The sequence below is a fragment of the Equus caballus genome, chromosome 4 (genome assembly GCF_041296265.1).
Source record: "Equus caballus isolate H_3958 breed thoroughbred chromosome 4, TB-T2T, whole genome shotgun sequence".
NCBI classification, from domain to species: domain Eukaryota; kingdom Metazoa; phylum Chordata; class Mammalia; order Perissodactyla; family Equidae; genus Equus; species Equus caballus.
In genome coordinates, this window is record NC_091687.1 from 97,309,268 (window position 1) to 97,326,102 (window position 16,835).

The window sequence follows — 16,835 nt, forward strand, 5'->3', positions numbered from 1 at the left end:
CAGCAGACTGCAAAAGTTTACGAAGCAAGTGAGTGGAGAGGACACAGGTGAACAGGAGTGGATCCATCCTTCCGGAGCCTGGCAGGGAAGCAGGCTCCTCCCCAGATGGGGGAGATGCTGCACACCTGGACTTAGTGTGAAGGGAACGGCTGGTGAAGGACGGATGTAGGAGCCTAGAAGAGAGCTGCAGTCGCTCAGGAAATGCCTCCTCAAGGCAGGGTGGGCCAAGGAGGGGAGAGAGAGCAGAAGTGGAGGGGCCTGGAAACCTGTCTGAGTTAGGATTAAGCTGAGGAAGGGGAGAGGGGCAGGCAGAGACCTGTGTCTTGTGGCTACAGACCTCCCAGGTCTGTAGGAGGAGGTCTGTGCAGGAGGGTGCGGGGTTAGCTACCAAGACCCACACCTGAGGGACCGGGGCGGGGGGGTGTCATGGGCACGCAACAGGAGGGAGGGGTCTGCAGCAGTCTGTACAGAGCCGGCCAGGCCCGATGGGTGGGCACTTTGGAATACGAGGTCAGCCTCAGGAACGGGGGACGAGCCAGCCATGCTGACATGGCTCTAGCACATTTTCCAGCCCTTTCTCCATGGCCTGGAAGGAAGTGTGGAGAAAACACATTAACCATCGAGCATCAGGGAGGAAGTGCTCAGAGATGAGTCTTGGGATTCTGCTTTTACTGCTCTCATGTCAATCTCTTAAATATCTATCAGTCCTATCTTCTCGGGGGAGTTTTAGTTTTGTTTCTTGCCAGCTTCTGTTTTCACTGGAATGTTCAACGTGAGCTCAAACAACCCATCATAATCTCCACAGAAGAGACTCTCTTGCTTCCTATTTCTATCCACTCCTTCTGTGCGCTGATCATATGCTGGACACTGAGGGAAGCACTTAGGCTACATCACAGCATTCCATCATCCCGACAGCCCCACAGGCTGGTGACCGGATGTTCCCAGGTTACGGGTGAGGACAAGAAGGTGTAGAGAAATGAGGCAACATGCCCAAGTTGCACAGCTTGGGGAGTGGAGGGATCAGGTTCAACCCCAGCTTCTCCTCACTTCAAAGCCAGTGCTCTCACTGGGTCCCACCAGAGAGTCGGTTCCCAACCCTGGCTGCACACTGGGACTCCCAGAAAAGCTGTAAAAAACACCCATTCAGGACCCCACCCCTAGAGATGTGGATGCAGTTTGTGGGGTCTGAGATCCAAGCCAGGTTATGTTTTAAAGCCCCTTCGGGTGATTTTAATCTTGTAGCCAGCATTGGGAACCAGCATGCTAGACGACCCAGGATGGTGAGGGCCTGGCCTCTGCTGTTGTGGCTGGTCCTGGTACCCAGAACCATGCCTCGCACATGTTAGAAGTGAAATAAATCCCTGGTGAATGAGTGAAGGATGAAAGCTTTGCACTTCCCTACCAAGGGTACTACAATCCTTCCATCATCCTGACCCCAAACCGGAAATTCTCTCACCACAGGAGCAAGCTGATCGGCCCCTGGGATGCAGTCTCTCCCTTCTTCCATCCCTCGTCCACAGGGATGCACAAGCCATCTTCTGAGAGCATCACTTTCTTCCCGTTACCCCCTGTTGTTTGAACACCTCAGTGCTTGCTCCATGTTTAAGGAGACAATTGCAGTCCCTTAGCCTGGTATTTAAGACCTCAACAAACTGGTCCCACCTAACCTTTCAATCCCACCACCCACAGATCCTCTGTGCTGGCCAGGTAGGTGTTCTCCTGGTCTCCTATGCGAGTCTTGTGCATTCCTGCTGGAGTGACTTCAGTAATGCACATCCCTTTCTCTCCTCCATCCGTCTGGATCTTGCCCATCCCTGAGGAACTAACTCCTGTGCTAAGGCTTTGCTCTTCACCCCAGCCCCCAGGAATCCCTTCCAAGTCTCAACATCTATGCCAAGAATCTTACTTGGCATCATTCTTACACGGCTTCTAATCATCATTTCAATGTGCACATGTTCTAATTTCCTGACTAAATTATGACCACTCGAGGACAGCAACTGCAGGTGTGTAATTTTATTTCCCCCCAGTGACTAACACTGCACATTCTCTGTGAATGCCACTGGGCACTGAGTAACTCCTGTCTCGGTGCAGATGGTCTTACCTGTAATATCTGGACTGCAAGTAGGTGGAACACACAGCCTTGGACACGTGACTGGCTGAACCAAAGTCGATGACTTTTACTCTGTATGGTTGTCTAGATGGATCGACCAGCATGATGTTTTCTGGTTTGAGGTCAGCATGGATAAGACCTAGGCTTTTTAGTTTCATCAGGGCTGTGGCTACCTGCTGGAGGACCGGGCGAATGTATTTGAGGGGTAAGGGGCTAAACTTGTTCTGCTTCAGAAAGTCATAGAGGTTCTGCTCCAACATCTCAAAGACCAAGCACGTGTGATTCTTGTGCTGGAAGCACTCATAGGCCCGGACAAAGTTGTAGTCATCAGCACTCTCTGTGCTCAAGCGGGCCAGGATGCTCACCTCAATCTGACCTTGTCGGGCATACGACGGGTGGTTCTTCAGGATCTTGATGGCCACAATTTCATTGGTGCCCCGTTTCCAGCACTTGACCACTTGCCCAAACGTCCCTCTGCCCAAGAACTCTAAAACTTCATAAGTGTTGGTCATGGAGCACAGCACCTCATGCTGGACTAGCTGATAATCACCCTCACTGTTGGAGCCACTGTTTTTGGAGGTGGCAGTCGATGTGGTGGCAGTGGCTACAGTGGCCCCACTTGCATTATTCTGAATCATGGGTGGATGCTCTTCAATGATCTGCACGCTGCTTGTGTTCTCAATCTCCTCACTCTTACGCTTGAGTCCACATTTTTGGTAGGTATCAAGAAGGCTCACAGTGCTTCGACGCATTAGGTTATGTGGTCCGCCGAGGACTTGCCCAGTGACAGAAGTGCTACTTGCTGATGTTACAACTATGTGCCCGGTGCTTCCTGGGAAGATGATGGTCTGCTCGTAAGGTAGGCTTGGGTTTGGGATTGGCAAGGAGGTGCTGACGGTTGTGGTGGCTGGCTGAGAAGGTGGTATGTTCTTGCTCTGGCTGTACACTTTGCTGTGGGAGCCGTACCCAGTCATGTCCCAGTTGGAACTCGGCTCTACTTTCAGTTTCTTCACACTACAGAAGGCACTTGATTGAAGGGTGTGAGGGGAGAAAACTTGCACATGTGAGGCCATACCTACAAGAGAAAGGGAAAAATAAATATTTCAGTCACCACTGCATGAGTAAACGTAACAGATTCATTTCAGTTCTGACCAGTTCTGGGGTCCTATGGATTATTTTCCTCTCACTTCAAAACAAGGTTGGAGAAGTGGATCTATTCCACTCAGAAACACATTCTGGTCACTCAGTTTGCGGGGCCAAGTAGTTCCCGTGTCCCACCTGCCACCATTAGGAGGATGGGAAACTTGCTAGAGTAGAGCCAGGAATACAGTTAAGATCTGGATACAGAATCAGAATGCTGGGACTTTGTATATTATTTATTTTTTAATAAATATTGTTTGTGATAGAAACAGATTTTTCCTCAATTATCACTGGGTTGAAATCCTACTAAAACTAAAGACAACATGAGGCGGCCCAGTTAACTGATATTCTTAGTTGTCCCACATGGGCAGCTACTCCTTGTCACAGACCCTGTCAGGTTCACTCGTTTGAGGAAACGTCTTCCCACATAAGTCCAATTGTGGAGTCTCTCATGATCTGCGAGCTTCTGGATGAACCATAATTACCCTCTGGGATCTTAGTCATCTTAAATGAATTCTGTAGGGTTGAGTAGATCAGCAGTTGGTCTGATGTTTTCACTTAGATAGCCTAACATTATAATAGCCTTTTTTGGAGGGAGTGGGTAGCACAATTCACGGGCTCTAATCACTCACTTTTCTGCTAAATTCATATATTGATAAATTTATTGAGAGAGTACCTTTATTTCATACCAACATCTCACCCACAATTTATATATCCTCAGAAATCTATAAGACCATAAGTCTGAAATAGTTGTACAATTTATAATTTTGGTGATACTGAAAAGAAACAAAAACTCATAGAAAATATATTACGGAAAAATACTAAGATGATGCGGAAAGATACATTCTTAAAGGCGAAAGTAGAAACAACCATTGCCCATCTTCTGAGCTGCAACTGATAAACATTTCTTACCGTAACACAAGAAAAGTGGGATTTCTATCAAGCAGCGCTAGTGTTTAGCCATCCTAGTATTTGTGTCTCTCTCATCCCCTGGCATTACCTAGAGTGGTTACCTAACATTTTCCTTTTCACCTCATCACCCATCACCCTAGTCCACCCTCTCTTAGCAGATAACCCACCTTCCACTTTGTCCAGAAGCTTGAGGTCAGCAGCCTTGCTTTCCACCTTTATTCTCTTCATTTCAAAACATTCCTGAATCCACATCCATTCTCCATCCTCTCTTCCTTCTCTCTGGTCTCAGAGGAAGAGGTGTCTCTCCCTTCCAACACTAAAAGATCCCCCTATTCCCATGATTCATCCTCTCCCACTTTCTCTTGAACTTCACGCTCCCTCCACTGTCCTCTCTTTCTCTTACAGCTTTCAATTTCTCCGTTAGGTACTTAATAAAGTTTTGCCAAACGAATCAATGACTTAATGTCTGTCTTCTGCTGTCGTGTGTGTGTGCACACACAAACTCCCAACTCAGAAGGGAAGAGAAATAACAGCCATATTCTCCCTTTTAATTCTTTCCTTCTCATCTATAATCAATGGTTTGTGTACCCTTTTCTTCGCGATTCACTCCTTAATCCTTTTCCTCCCACATATACACACACTATAGGACTGGTTCTTAAAAGTAAACGACTTCCTAATTGCCTAATCCAATGGCCTTTTTTCAGCCCCTATTCTCCTTGACCTCTGCAACATCTGATACTGCTGACCACAACTTCCTTCTTGATGCTCTTATCTGTGCTTAAGTGAATCTGTAACCTCCTCCCCAGTGTCTGATTGCACACTGTACGCTTGGGTGGTTCCTTTTCCTCTTTCTCCTTTAAAATGTTGGCATTTCCAACACTTCTGACTCTGTTTTCTCTGGAAGATATCATCCATTCAGTTTAAGCTGTCATCTCTATGCAGGCGACTCCCATATGTTTATCATAGGCCAGGCTCTCCCTTGTTCCTTCCAGTAATACATTTCTGCCTCTTGCTACATCAAAGACAACCATCCAAAGCTGAACTCTTTATCTTTTCCTAAAAATCTAGCCATCTTACCCTCCATCCTAACACCCCCATTTCTGTTCATAAAATATTTTTCTAGTTACTTGGTCCCAAAACTGTGGATTTACCTTTGATGATTCTTCTTTGCCTCCATGGACAAGAAGATGCTAAGTCTTATTAATTTCTCCTTCCTTCAAAATGTCTCTTGTATCCATCTCTTTATTTCTGTTCTTGCTGCCACTTCCATAGTTAAAGCACTTATCACTTTCTAGTAGAACTAAAGCAAACAAAGACATCTGGTCTACCTGAGCACTCTTTCTTCCTCCAATTTGCCCATATTCAGCCACCAGATTAATCCTTCTAGAATATTTCTAAGCATGTCTCTCCTCTGTCCAAAAACTTGCAACAATTCCTTAGTGTCTAGAAAATAAAGTTGAAGATTCTTCAACTTTACACCATCACATTTTAATTTCAACCACCTCGTAGGCTTCATCTCCAACTATTAACCCTCTTCAGCCCTCAACTCTAATTAAGCTGTTCGACTCACTGTTTCTAAAATGTCTCTTATACTTCCTATCTCCATATTCTCACACCATTCCCCCATCTGACATGCCTTCACTGTTTCTCTCAACTTACCCAAAGACAAGACAATTCAGATCCCTCCTCCTCCCAGATCCCTCCAACCTACAGTGATCATTCCCCACTCTCCGTTCCTGTGGCACTTACCCTAGGTACCATCTATTTGGCCATAAATTGTATTTTTGCCTTGCAAAATCTCTTGTCTTGTTGAATTGAATGACTTATCTTTTGTGCCATTTAACTTTTTACACTTTAGGTCATGCTTCCGTAACCAGACAATATTCTGGGGGCAAGAGCTACAGTTTATATCCCATACTTGTTGGTGTTTTCCCCAGTATTAAGCTGAGTTTATTATACACGGTACGCACTCAGTTGACAGAATAAAGCACTCTTTAACTGCCCAGGCCTCCAGGAGAGCTTAGTTCTCCAAATTACCAGTCACAGGCACCTACTGAACCAGGCCTCACTCTGGACAGTAAAGAAAAACCTGCCAATACTTTTGCACCCAAAGCAAGAGTTAAACAAAAAAAAAAAAAAAAAAAAAAACCAAGGCAGAGGCTAGGCAGCTCTTGTCCTGGGTTCAGCACTCATGCTCTGTCTGTTCTTCAGCCTGGACATTCTCTGACTTCCCAGGGGCAGCCTTGGTATGTCTAACACTCAGCATCTGTTCTGAACCCCACCTTGACCCTGATTCCACAAATCTGACAGAGGCTTGCTTTCTTGTTTGGTTCCTGAACTCCAATATCTACCTGTGTAATCTGACTACACTCCTGTACACATCCTTCTGCCTGACCAGACGATTTTGGCTTGCTTATTCAGAATCCACACTTCATCTATTTTTTCCTACTACTTTTTTTGTTCAAGTTGACCTCTCCCTAATTCTATAACACATAAAATGGTTTTTCTGTATTTATCAGTATTAAGTAGCCATATTGTTCCAGATGTTGTACACAATATAGAAACGACCAATCCCTTCACTTTTAGTAACTTATCCACTGAAGAGGCAAGGTGAAATAAGCATTTCCCTTATCCTTCAGTAGCTAGCTTGCTCCTTACTCCTCGATCCTCAAGCACTTGGGGCGGTGGGGGGGTGGGGTGAGGGGTCAAGGGTGGCAGCAGAAGAAATATGCTGATGTTACATAAAAGAGATGTGGCTCTAGTCTCTATTTCAGTGTTTCAAAAAGATCTTGGTGGAAAGGCCAGGGTGTAGAAATGGAATTTTACAGAGGGGAAGTGGATGGCTTATGACTTATTTGTTATTGGGATGACAGCCAAGGGTCATAAAATTGTGGAAATCATCACTGGCTACCTCTGGTGACAGATGCCCAGGATCAGAGAGGAGGCCTGCATGGCTAGAAACGCCCTTCACCACGCCGCCTGCCTCAGACTCTGGCCTCGCCTGGTGTGGCCACTGCTGCTCCTTTATAAGGTCAATTGCCACTATTCCAAGAACTAGATGCAATTCCCAATATAGTCTTATTTTTTTCCCCAGCTTTATTGAGATATAATTGACGTATAACATCGTGTAAGTTTAAGGTGTACAACACGATGATTTGATACATGTTTATAGTGCAAAATGATTACCATAATAAGGTTAGTTAACACATTCATCATCTCACATAATTACCTTTTCTTTTTGGTGGTGAGAACATTTAAGATCTACTCTCTCAGCAACTTTCCAGTACACAATACAGTACTGTGGACTACAGTCACCATGCTGTATATTAGATCCCAGAACTTATCCATCTCATAGCTGGAAGTCTGCTGATAGAACCTTATTACCTTTATTCCGCAGCGGAGGCCACTTTGCTGCGGGAAGCAAAATCTCAAAGATATAGCTAAGGAAAGTCTTCAATAGTAATTATTTATGTAATCATAATGATTACTATTATTTGTAAATCTCTAAAATATCTTTGTAAAATCTCTAAAATCTCTAAAAATATCAGGCATGATGCCTGTAGAGGGTCCAGGGGGCCACAAAAGCCTAAGTAGCTCCCAAGATAACACCTGACAAGGTGGCTACGTTTTCAGCCCTGTGAAAGCACAACAGGTCACATAATCTAGAACCAAAGCTTCTAAAAGGGCAGCATCCTGGTTACCATGCCACCTGTCCCATAAGCAGGTCAAAATCATAAACACTGAATATCAGCTATACATCAGGCCATACACGCTTTGCAATGTTACTGATACAAGTTTATGTGGATGTTATAAAAGTAATCAGTAAAAAGCACTTAAAAACACATTTATTAAAACTTAAGACAACTTATGTCACAGAACTGTAATATATTCTTCCTTGCACATGGCAAGTGAAAAACAGAGCCTATAAAATGGACATTAAAATATATCCTATAGTCAGCAGAATTAAAGTCCATTATTTGTGAGAAGTCGTTTCTTATCACCACAAAGACAAAAGAAGACTGCCTCTTTCATGTCTCAAACAAATCTAGGTTCCCTGCTATGTAGGGTGCATTTGGATGGCATGTATGCTAAAGGCAATGCTGGCAGTGGGCCCTCTTTCGGATGCTTTATTCAAATGCTCATTTTGCATTTTTAAAAAACACGCATGTAAGTCCACATTCACAACGCTATTTTTAAAACATTTGCCTTCTACTTTTTATTATAGATGCTATTTATGTCCATAAAATGCTATCACACTTGACTTCAAACTCTATTCCTTAGGATTCTTATGATTCTCCAGATTTTAAAATCTTCAGCACCTAGTACGTCCCAGGCTCTGGGCCAGATCTCTTTTATGGACAGGGTAAGCAGACGTCTGACTCTGTCTGGGACAATCCGGAATTACCCTTGTTATGTCAATTCAATTAATAAGAGCAATCTCCCCACTTTCATTCTCACAAGGGTCCTAGTTTGAAAACTAGGAAGTCAAGCGATGGGCAAAGACTCCTATGATAAGAGGAAAAACCAGTCCCTGACCCCACAAGTTCAAAGCTGGGTCATTCCACATGCCTCTTTGTCTTAATGGTTTAACGAGAAATTCGTTTTTCTATAGTTAAGAATAATTTTTTCCACCTAAAAAAAAGAAAAGCTAAAAATCTTCATGATCTTTCTGAGTTCTTAACTCACAAGATTTTTTAAAAGGTCATTTGTTAAAGGATTGGCTCATTTAGTTCATTTTTTCCCCGCTTATTTGCTTAGTTTTTTCATAATTTTATATTTCACAATTAGATGAACTGAAAAGTTGCTTCACATCTGAGTACATTTCCTTTCCATTTCGCCACCCCAAGATTATCTACTGGAAGATCAGACTCTGGTGAAACTACAAGGATGAGTGAGGGTTCAACTATGATTAAAAAAAAAAAAATTAAACTGAATTTAATTTCACTGAATTCTATCAAAGCTTGAGAGAAGAAATTATAAGTAAAATAGCAGCACCATTTTTATCAGTATATAAAGTTTAATTCTGGTTTGGCAGACATGAAATAGATTACCACTCAGAATCCAGTTACATTATTAAAGAAAATGGAATCATGAACACTTTAAGAGGAACCAACTTCCCCACTTCCTAAAGTCCTTTGGACACACATTTCTACTGAATAATGACTATTTGATAGAAAATAGAGATTTTGGGTTTTGTAATCAAGAACTCAAAGGAAGGATTAATTCCCATACCTGGCAGAATGCTACATCTATCTTATAGGTCATATCATGCACATAAGATATAATAAAATTATAGGATATATGTCGAAATATATGAATGGTATAATATGCATCTGAATGGACATTTTTAAACATCTAGAAAAGGGTTAATCTGTATAACCCTTGATTACCCTGTATAACATCATAATTTGATGCCTCAGGGGGTTGAAAAGTACTAGAAAAAATTTCTTCATTGACATACAAAACAATATTCATAAAATTTTAATGACAGTCATCCTGCTTATCAAGTTTATATTTCACAAGTAATGCAAAGATAATTTCAGGGTAGCCCATTTCTAAATGATACATTTCTAAAATAGTGTATACTAAATGTCTATGGGGCTTTTATAGCATTTTCAATCAAAGTCTGTTTATCCACTAGCTGTATAATGTTAAACATATGGTATATTCCACCAGTGCACAGTTTAGGATCAACTACAAGCTCAACAGAATTCTTTTGTCAATAATGACAATGATAATACTACTGATTGCATTAAGGGTCTTCTGTATAAAAAAGACTGGGGTTGGGCACAAAAGGAAGCACAAGGACATCAGCACTGCCCTAAAGGAGTTAAAATCTCATGTGTTTGCCAAGTTCAATGCAAATTACAAAGGACAATACACAATTCTAGGCAATATAAGCAACTCGCCAAAGTAAACACAATAGGAGTTCAGAGGCAGGAATCACGATGGGTTGTGGTTAGGCAAGGGTTTACAGAGGAGCTAAGATCTGAGCTGCCATTAGAAAGATGGGGTATCTTTTGAAAGGCAGAAGGACAGTATTGCAGATCCTGCTAACTGCATGTAAGTACATGTGGGGGCCGTGGGGGGGTATAGAGCCAGCACTATGGCCTATGCCCTCAGGAAGATTAGGCTTTGCTTGGAGACAACAATTCGGGAGCATTTACATAGTAGTAATATATTAACAAACGCTAAGCCAATAAATAGCCACTGTGTGCACTAACAGCCTACTTATCCAGAATCGTCATCTTCTGATGACTTCGATCGTCTAGAAGTAATTTTTAAATCCTGAAAAAAGCTGGTGTGAAGCCCTAGCACTAAAGCCACTCACTTTACTCCTCCAGCCTTCACTCATCTTCCCGATTGACACCTAATACCCAATTAACAAGTTGCGGAGGGATTGTCACCTAATACCCAATTAACAAGTTGCGGAGGGATTGTCGTCACTGAGTTTGCTCTCACCACTGTAAGGTAAGGAGCATTTTCCCTGTTTAGAGACGAGTAAATGGAATGTAGGGAGATGACACAGTTTGTCCAAACTGTGGGAGATGACACCACTGTGCTACTACTAGCAGGGTGGGGATTTGAACTGAGGTCTGCCTGATCCCAAATCTGTACTGTTAAACACTGTTCTTTGTCACTCTTTAGGTTTTTAGACTAAAAGCACCAAATAAGGAGAAAGGCACAATAACAGCCAAGGAAAAATGAAAGCTGATACGTGAGAAGAGACAGATGTAAAGTATGGGGCACACCCAACTTTACACCACCTATAAAATAATGGACACCCACAACAATGATCCCAAGTCATCTAACAATTCTGTACCCTCTGGTTATGATGACATTTGAGAAATATAACCATTCAAAATTGTTCAAATAAAATAAATTTACCTCCTTAAAGAGGTAAACTTCACTTATCTGATGCATAGTGGACAGAGCACTGGTCTTGAGTAAGATGATCTGGGCTGTCACAGCAGTCCAGGGGTGAGGTAATGAGGATCTGGACTAAGGAACTGCCTGAGAAAATAGAAAGGAAGTAGCAGAAACATAAGACTTTGCAGAGAAGAAAAGGCAAGACATACTGACAGATGGGATATAAGGGCAAAGGAGAGAGAGGAATCAAATATATCTGGGGGACAATAAGGAGTAGGTTCCATGGATGGTGATGGGAAAGATGGGGAGAGGTATTAAAGTTATTTATCTCTACGGGACGGGATAATGGAGTAGGTTTTCAACAAGTTGAATCACAAGCACCAACAGGATATCCAAGTTGAAAAATTCAGTGTTCAACTAATCATACTGAAACTGAGGCAAGGAATTGCTTAATTTACCAAAGTTAAAGTGTCAGGAGCTGCTGGTCATTGACAATCAGCATCTACTTCCCATTTGCTGAGCTGAATCTTGAAGGAAGATAAACCATTTTGAAAAGAGAGTGGAAATCAATAGGATGGGCTAAGCTTACACAGGATTAATCAGATGGGAAAGAGGTCAAGGTGACCCTGAACCAGGTCATGCATAAGGCCAAAGACAAGGATGTAGCCAAAAATATTGCTAAACAAAGATCAGCAGGACAGAGTGACAAATATACCGAAAGGAAAAAAGACTGAAATCAAGGGTTCGCGTCCCAAAGAGACCAAGAAAGGAATGGTGTTGCCGATTGTGAGAGCAGAGTCCAGCTACAAGAGCTCTATTTTGGATAGATTTCATTTCAGGCATTAGTAACAACATAGAAGAAATGTTCTATGTGTACCAAGAAAAAAACCAGGATAGAAGAATGGGTGAGAGGTCATGGCTGGAGATATTGACCTGAGGGCTGTCGTCAACACCTAGATGAAAATGGAATCCATGTGGGTAAAGCTGTTTCCCAGGAGAAATGGTGTTGAAAGTAGAGCAGATGGCAAATAAAGTAATCCTTGGGGGCACAGATGTTGTCAAATAGTATGAGGAGGACAATATGATTCTCAGGAAAAAGTCAAGAATAAAATGATGATAACACAATTAAGCGATTGATCCAGGAGAATGAAAAGAAAGAGCTACTGGGCCTGGCTGGGAGTAAGGCGACAGCCCTCTTTCCCACAGCGTCTGCAGGAGAGAAAAAAAGGGCTGCCCTCCTGGGAATACAGCCAAATGCACCATGGTATGCCCCTTGCTTTCCCAAGAAATGCAATTCTCTGAAGGGCTTTCAAAATCTTTTACATCATCTTCCTTGAATCTGCAAATTCTACCGTAAGCTGGATTTCTTCAATTGAGAAAACATCCTTTTCCCACCATGTGCAAATTCCCCACATATCTATCTACCTACCGGCTCATTATTTGTCAAAATCAGCCACTCTCCACGTTCAGACTTACTTCTCTTTCTGAAAGTGGGTATCCTCACCTACAGCAGCTTTAAGCCTTTCTCAAATTCACCTTTCTGTGACTCTGCCATGTTGCCTTAAACTAAGTCATAAATCACTAGGGATGAACCAGGCTTTCACTGCAGTGGGTAAGTACATGCAGCCCATAAAGTGATTATCTAGAGGCCGTGTTACCAAGTATTCATAATCCATCTGAAAATTAACAATCCAATATAATTCTGGTGAAGAAAAGAATGATAGCGGTAAGACGCATGCTTTTCAGTTTCTTTTTCCAGGAAATTGGTGGAATCAATGAAAGGAGAACAAAACAACTCAAAGCAATAGTTTAGAACAATAGTTGTGGGGCCGGCCGGGTGGCATAGTGGTTGGGTTCACATGCTCCACCTCAGCGGCCCAGGGTTCGCAGGTTTGGATCCTGGGTGCGGACCTGGCACCACTTGTCAAGCCATGCTGTGGCAGCATCCCACATAAACTAGAGGAAGATTGGCACAGATGTTAGCTCAGGGCCAATCTTCCTCACACACACACACAAAATAGTTACATGAATTTTAAGAATCTTAATTATTTAAAAAAAACCTTGTAAACATAGGTGTATTAGTTTGCTAGGGTGGTCGTAACACAGTACCACAGACTGGGGAACGTAAACAATAGAAATCTGTTGTCTTACACAGTTCTGGAGGCTGGAAGCCCAAAATAAGGTGTAGGCAGGGTTGGTTCCTTCTGAGGACTATGAAGAAAGGATCTGTTCCAGGCCTCTCTGTGGTTTGTAGGTGGCTGTCTTCTCCCTGTGTCTCCTCACATCGTCTTCCCTCTATGTACGTCTCTGTGTGCAAATTTCCCATTTTTATAGGGACACCAATTATACTGGATTAGGGCCCACCCTACGGACTTGATGACCTCTGTAAAGACCTATCTCCAAATAAGGTCACACTCTGAGGTACCAGGGGTTAGGAACTCAACTTATGAGTTTTGGGGGAGACACAATTCAACAGGTTTAAAGAAACCAAAGCATTTTACTAAAGTATAATTTTCTTAGGCTATATAGTCATGATATTCTAAAAGAACTCTCTTTGTTTTTCCCTCCTTGGAGATAAGACATTTCATTTTGTGATTTCCTTATATCTTGCCTCAAAGGACCTATGAGGGCATTTCAATTAGCCAAATATGATCTGTGGAAACAAGCAAAAGCAAAATGATCATTTTAAATGAAATTCTGCATAAGTTTACGTTACAGTGCTTCTGGAAAGGCCATGCAGGAATGCATCTGTAATGTTTATCAAGGAATAGTTGTAGTCACTTTGGTGTAGAAGAGAATTGGCAGTGACATACTAATAACACCAGAAAGAGAAAGGGCAAACTAAGTTTCTAGTTCTGATTCTTAGTGTGTCAGACATTTCTGAAGGAGAACCTAAGTAAGCTCAAAGACAGACCAGTTGTGGGCTGGGCACAGGCCGGGTGAGGGTTAGGATGTTTCCTTCTTCGGGTCCACGCTAGGGGGTAACGAGGAGCCTCAGATCAGTTTTCACGTGCACTCAAGTTCTCCTCTGCCACCTGATTGTCCTTTCAGGCCAAAGCCTGGAGAGGCTGTGTCGTTTTTCACATTTGCCTCTTCCTTCCCACTGAGGATCTCAAGAAGATAACCTTTGACACAAACTCGGTGGGATGAAAAAGGCAGACATCCACAAACTATAAAAGCAAAACCAGCTATACTTCTGGTTTCAACCCAGAAGACTTCCATGTAAATACATATTTTTTCAAAGATCTAGAAGACTGCTCACTTTGTCCCTGAAATGTTCTAAATAAGGCGGTTAAAGTTTCAACAGTATTAATTTTCAGCTGTTTGAGTCACAAATCTTTACAGAAGCATTGTCCCTGAATCTTTCAGCCACTCCCAATCATTGGCATACCAATCCCCCTCCAGTCGCTACTGTTTCAAAATTATTACTGACCCCCTCAAGAAAGCAGTGAGCTGGAGCGGAGCAGGCGCTGAGGAGGCTAGGGGTGGATCCAGCAATGCTAAGATACCTCAGATTGAACTTTTCTATCCTTTAGAAATGGTTTAGAAAGTCCAAATCCAGATAAAGTCTGGTAAGTTTTTTCCTCTTTTATGGAAAAAAAACAAACAAAACCATTCATTATTCTTAAATGCCTGGTACCATCTGGGTGAAGTAAAATTGTGTTTTACTTAACCCCTACCCATCCCAGGCCCAGCTCACAACTGATCTGTCTTTTGAGCTTACGCAGGATCTCCTTCAGAAATGTTAGGACACTCAGAATCAGAACTGGAAACTTACTTTTACTCTTTCCCATTTTGGTCTTCTTATTACTATGCCACTGCCAACTCTTTTATACCCCCAAATTATGGAAATTCTATTACCCTATGGAAATTCTATTATTGTGTGTCCCCTCACAGGACATGTTGGAGTCCTCATCCCGAGTATCTATGAATGTGACCTTATTTGGAAACAGGGTCTTTGCAGATGGAATTAAGTTGAGGCCCTTAAGATGAGTCCTAACCCAATATGACTGACGTCCTTATAAGAGGAAAAGAGACACAGGTACACAGAAAGGACTCATAATGACAGAGGCAGAGACTGGAGTGATGCAGCTGCAAGCCAAGGAATGCCGAGGATGCTGGCAGCCACCAGAAGCCAGGAAGAGGCAAGGACGGATTCGCCCCAGTCTCAGCGGAAGCATGGCCCTGTGACACCTTGATTTCAGACTTCTAGCATCCAGAACTGTGGGAGAATACATTCCTGTTGTTTTAAGCGACGCAGTTGGTGGTACTTTGTTACAGGAGCCCTGGGAAACTAATACATTCTGTAATATAATTCAGGATGTATTTCATTGAAAAAACTTGTTTGTACTCACGCTATGATAAAGTATTTATAACAATCGCAGAGTCACGCTGGCCAAATGGCAGACTGCCTTTACCGCCTGTCTTTGCTGCCTCTTGGGTGAAAAGCAATAGAAGGATCCTCAGCCTTACTCCCACGTCTTAGTTTCAATTCTTGTCAGGGGCTAAACACCTCCTCTCTTTATGCAAATAATTTGTTCATCGTGATCAACGTGTGACTTCAAAACAACACAATTTCTTAGGGAGGCATATGAAAGTTTAGTCTGTTGTCACTAGCCATATCAACAGTTAAGGAGCCCCGGGAAGGCATTTCCTCAGACCTGCCCTTTCTAAACCTCAAGTTTTTGCTGTTATACAAAGAAACCAGGACAAAGGACCATCACCTGCCTTCTGCCCACAGTGCAACACCTGTTCGCTGCCGCTTGTACTCATGTTTATGTATTTATGTGAACATCTCTCTCGTAGGCTGTTATCTACCTGCAAAGAAAACTCTTTGCAAGATGTCACACAGACCAGCGATGCCTAGGATGCCAAATGCATACAAACCTTTCCCCTGGGTTCTCTTCCAAGACAGGATTCATTCCACCCTCCTCTTCAAGCACAGAAACACATCCTTCTCACTTGATTTAAATGGCAACTGCTGTTTACAACAGTAACTCTACATCACAGCTCCTCTGTCCCTGGGAGAACTTTTCCATTACTCTCAGTTACCTTTAACTGACATCTGACGGAACTCTATTAGAGATCACTTTGCGAAGGGAGAGAAGTGCCACGCCCACAGCATGAAGGGTAGAAGGGCGGGAGGACACAAAGGAAGAAAAGCCAAGGAAGGAAGTGGAGGAGCAGGCAGGGATGCTGGGAGGGAGGAAGGTAGGGAAGGAGGAAAAGGAAAAAGAAATAGAAGGTGGGAGAAAAGAGAAAATAGATGGCAAGTGAAATGGTATTGGGAACAGACTCAGAATAATAAAGTAACATCGTAATGTGCTTTGTAAGCTATAAAGTACAATAAAAATGCAATGAGGTATTATTTACAATATTTAGTAGGTATTTGTGTGTCAATGTTGTGGATGTGACAGTCACTTGGTAGAGGGATCCCTTGGCAGTGCAACCAGCAGCCCGTTCTAAGCCGTGCAAATTAAAGTGGGTTCTTTGGTCTGTTGCAAGGACATTTTAATGCTGTGAGTCACTGTCATCAAATTAGTCCTGGTGTTGCTATGACCCGCCAACTCCACAGTGCTGGGCCACCAGCACTCAGCTGAGGGGAGGTGCCCTCTCTGATCACACTGGATCTTGCAGTGGGGCACCTTCCTCCTGGAGCACAGCTAAGATTTCAGATAGCTCTCATGTGTCCTGCTTTATAACACACAGGATGGCATTTGGTGACATAGGCAGTCTCCAACTTAACAGTGGTCTGTGTTCCAAGAGCTCATTTCAGATTGTTTCTGAGTTCCCGGCAATTACG

General features: G+C 42.9%; 1 protein-coding gene and 1 long non-coding RNA gene across 11 annotated transcripts in view; one reads left to right on the forward strand and one right to left on the reverse strand.

The window, feature by feature from the left end:
- HIPK2 (homeodomain interacting protein kinase 2) overlaps window positions 1-16,835 on the reverse strand; it is a 177,627-nt gene that overhangs the window by 118,136 nt on the left and 42,656 nt on the right. For 5 of the 10 annotated variants that reach the window (XM_023639815.2, XM_023639814.2, XM_070265097.1 and 2 more), the window contains exon 2: window positions 2,102-3,185. The exons of 2 other annotated variants lie outside the window; for them this stretch is intronic. In XM_023639815.2, coding sequence (XP_023495583.1) covers window positions 2,102-3,185 — 1,084 coding nt within the window. Of the gene's footprint in view, window positions 1-2,101; window positions 3,186-11,050; window positions 11,177-16,835 lie in introns of all 10 variants that reach the window. 3 more of the 10 variants (XM_070265101.1, XM_070265100.1, XM_070265098.1) reach the window with 1 other exon arrangement.
- Window positions 10,087-16,185, forward strand: LOC138923833 (uncharacterized). Its single transcript, XR_011438006.1, has 2 exons — window positions 10,087-10,225; window positions 10,811-16,185. It is a non-coding gene; the product is annotated as an uncharacterized lncRNA (long non-coding RNA).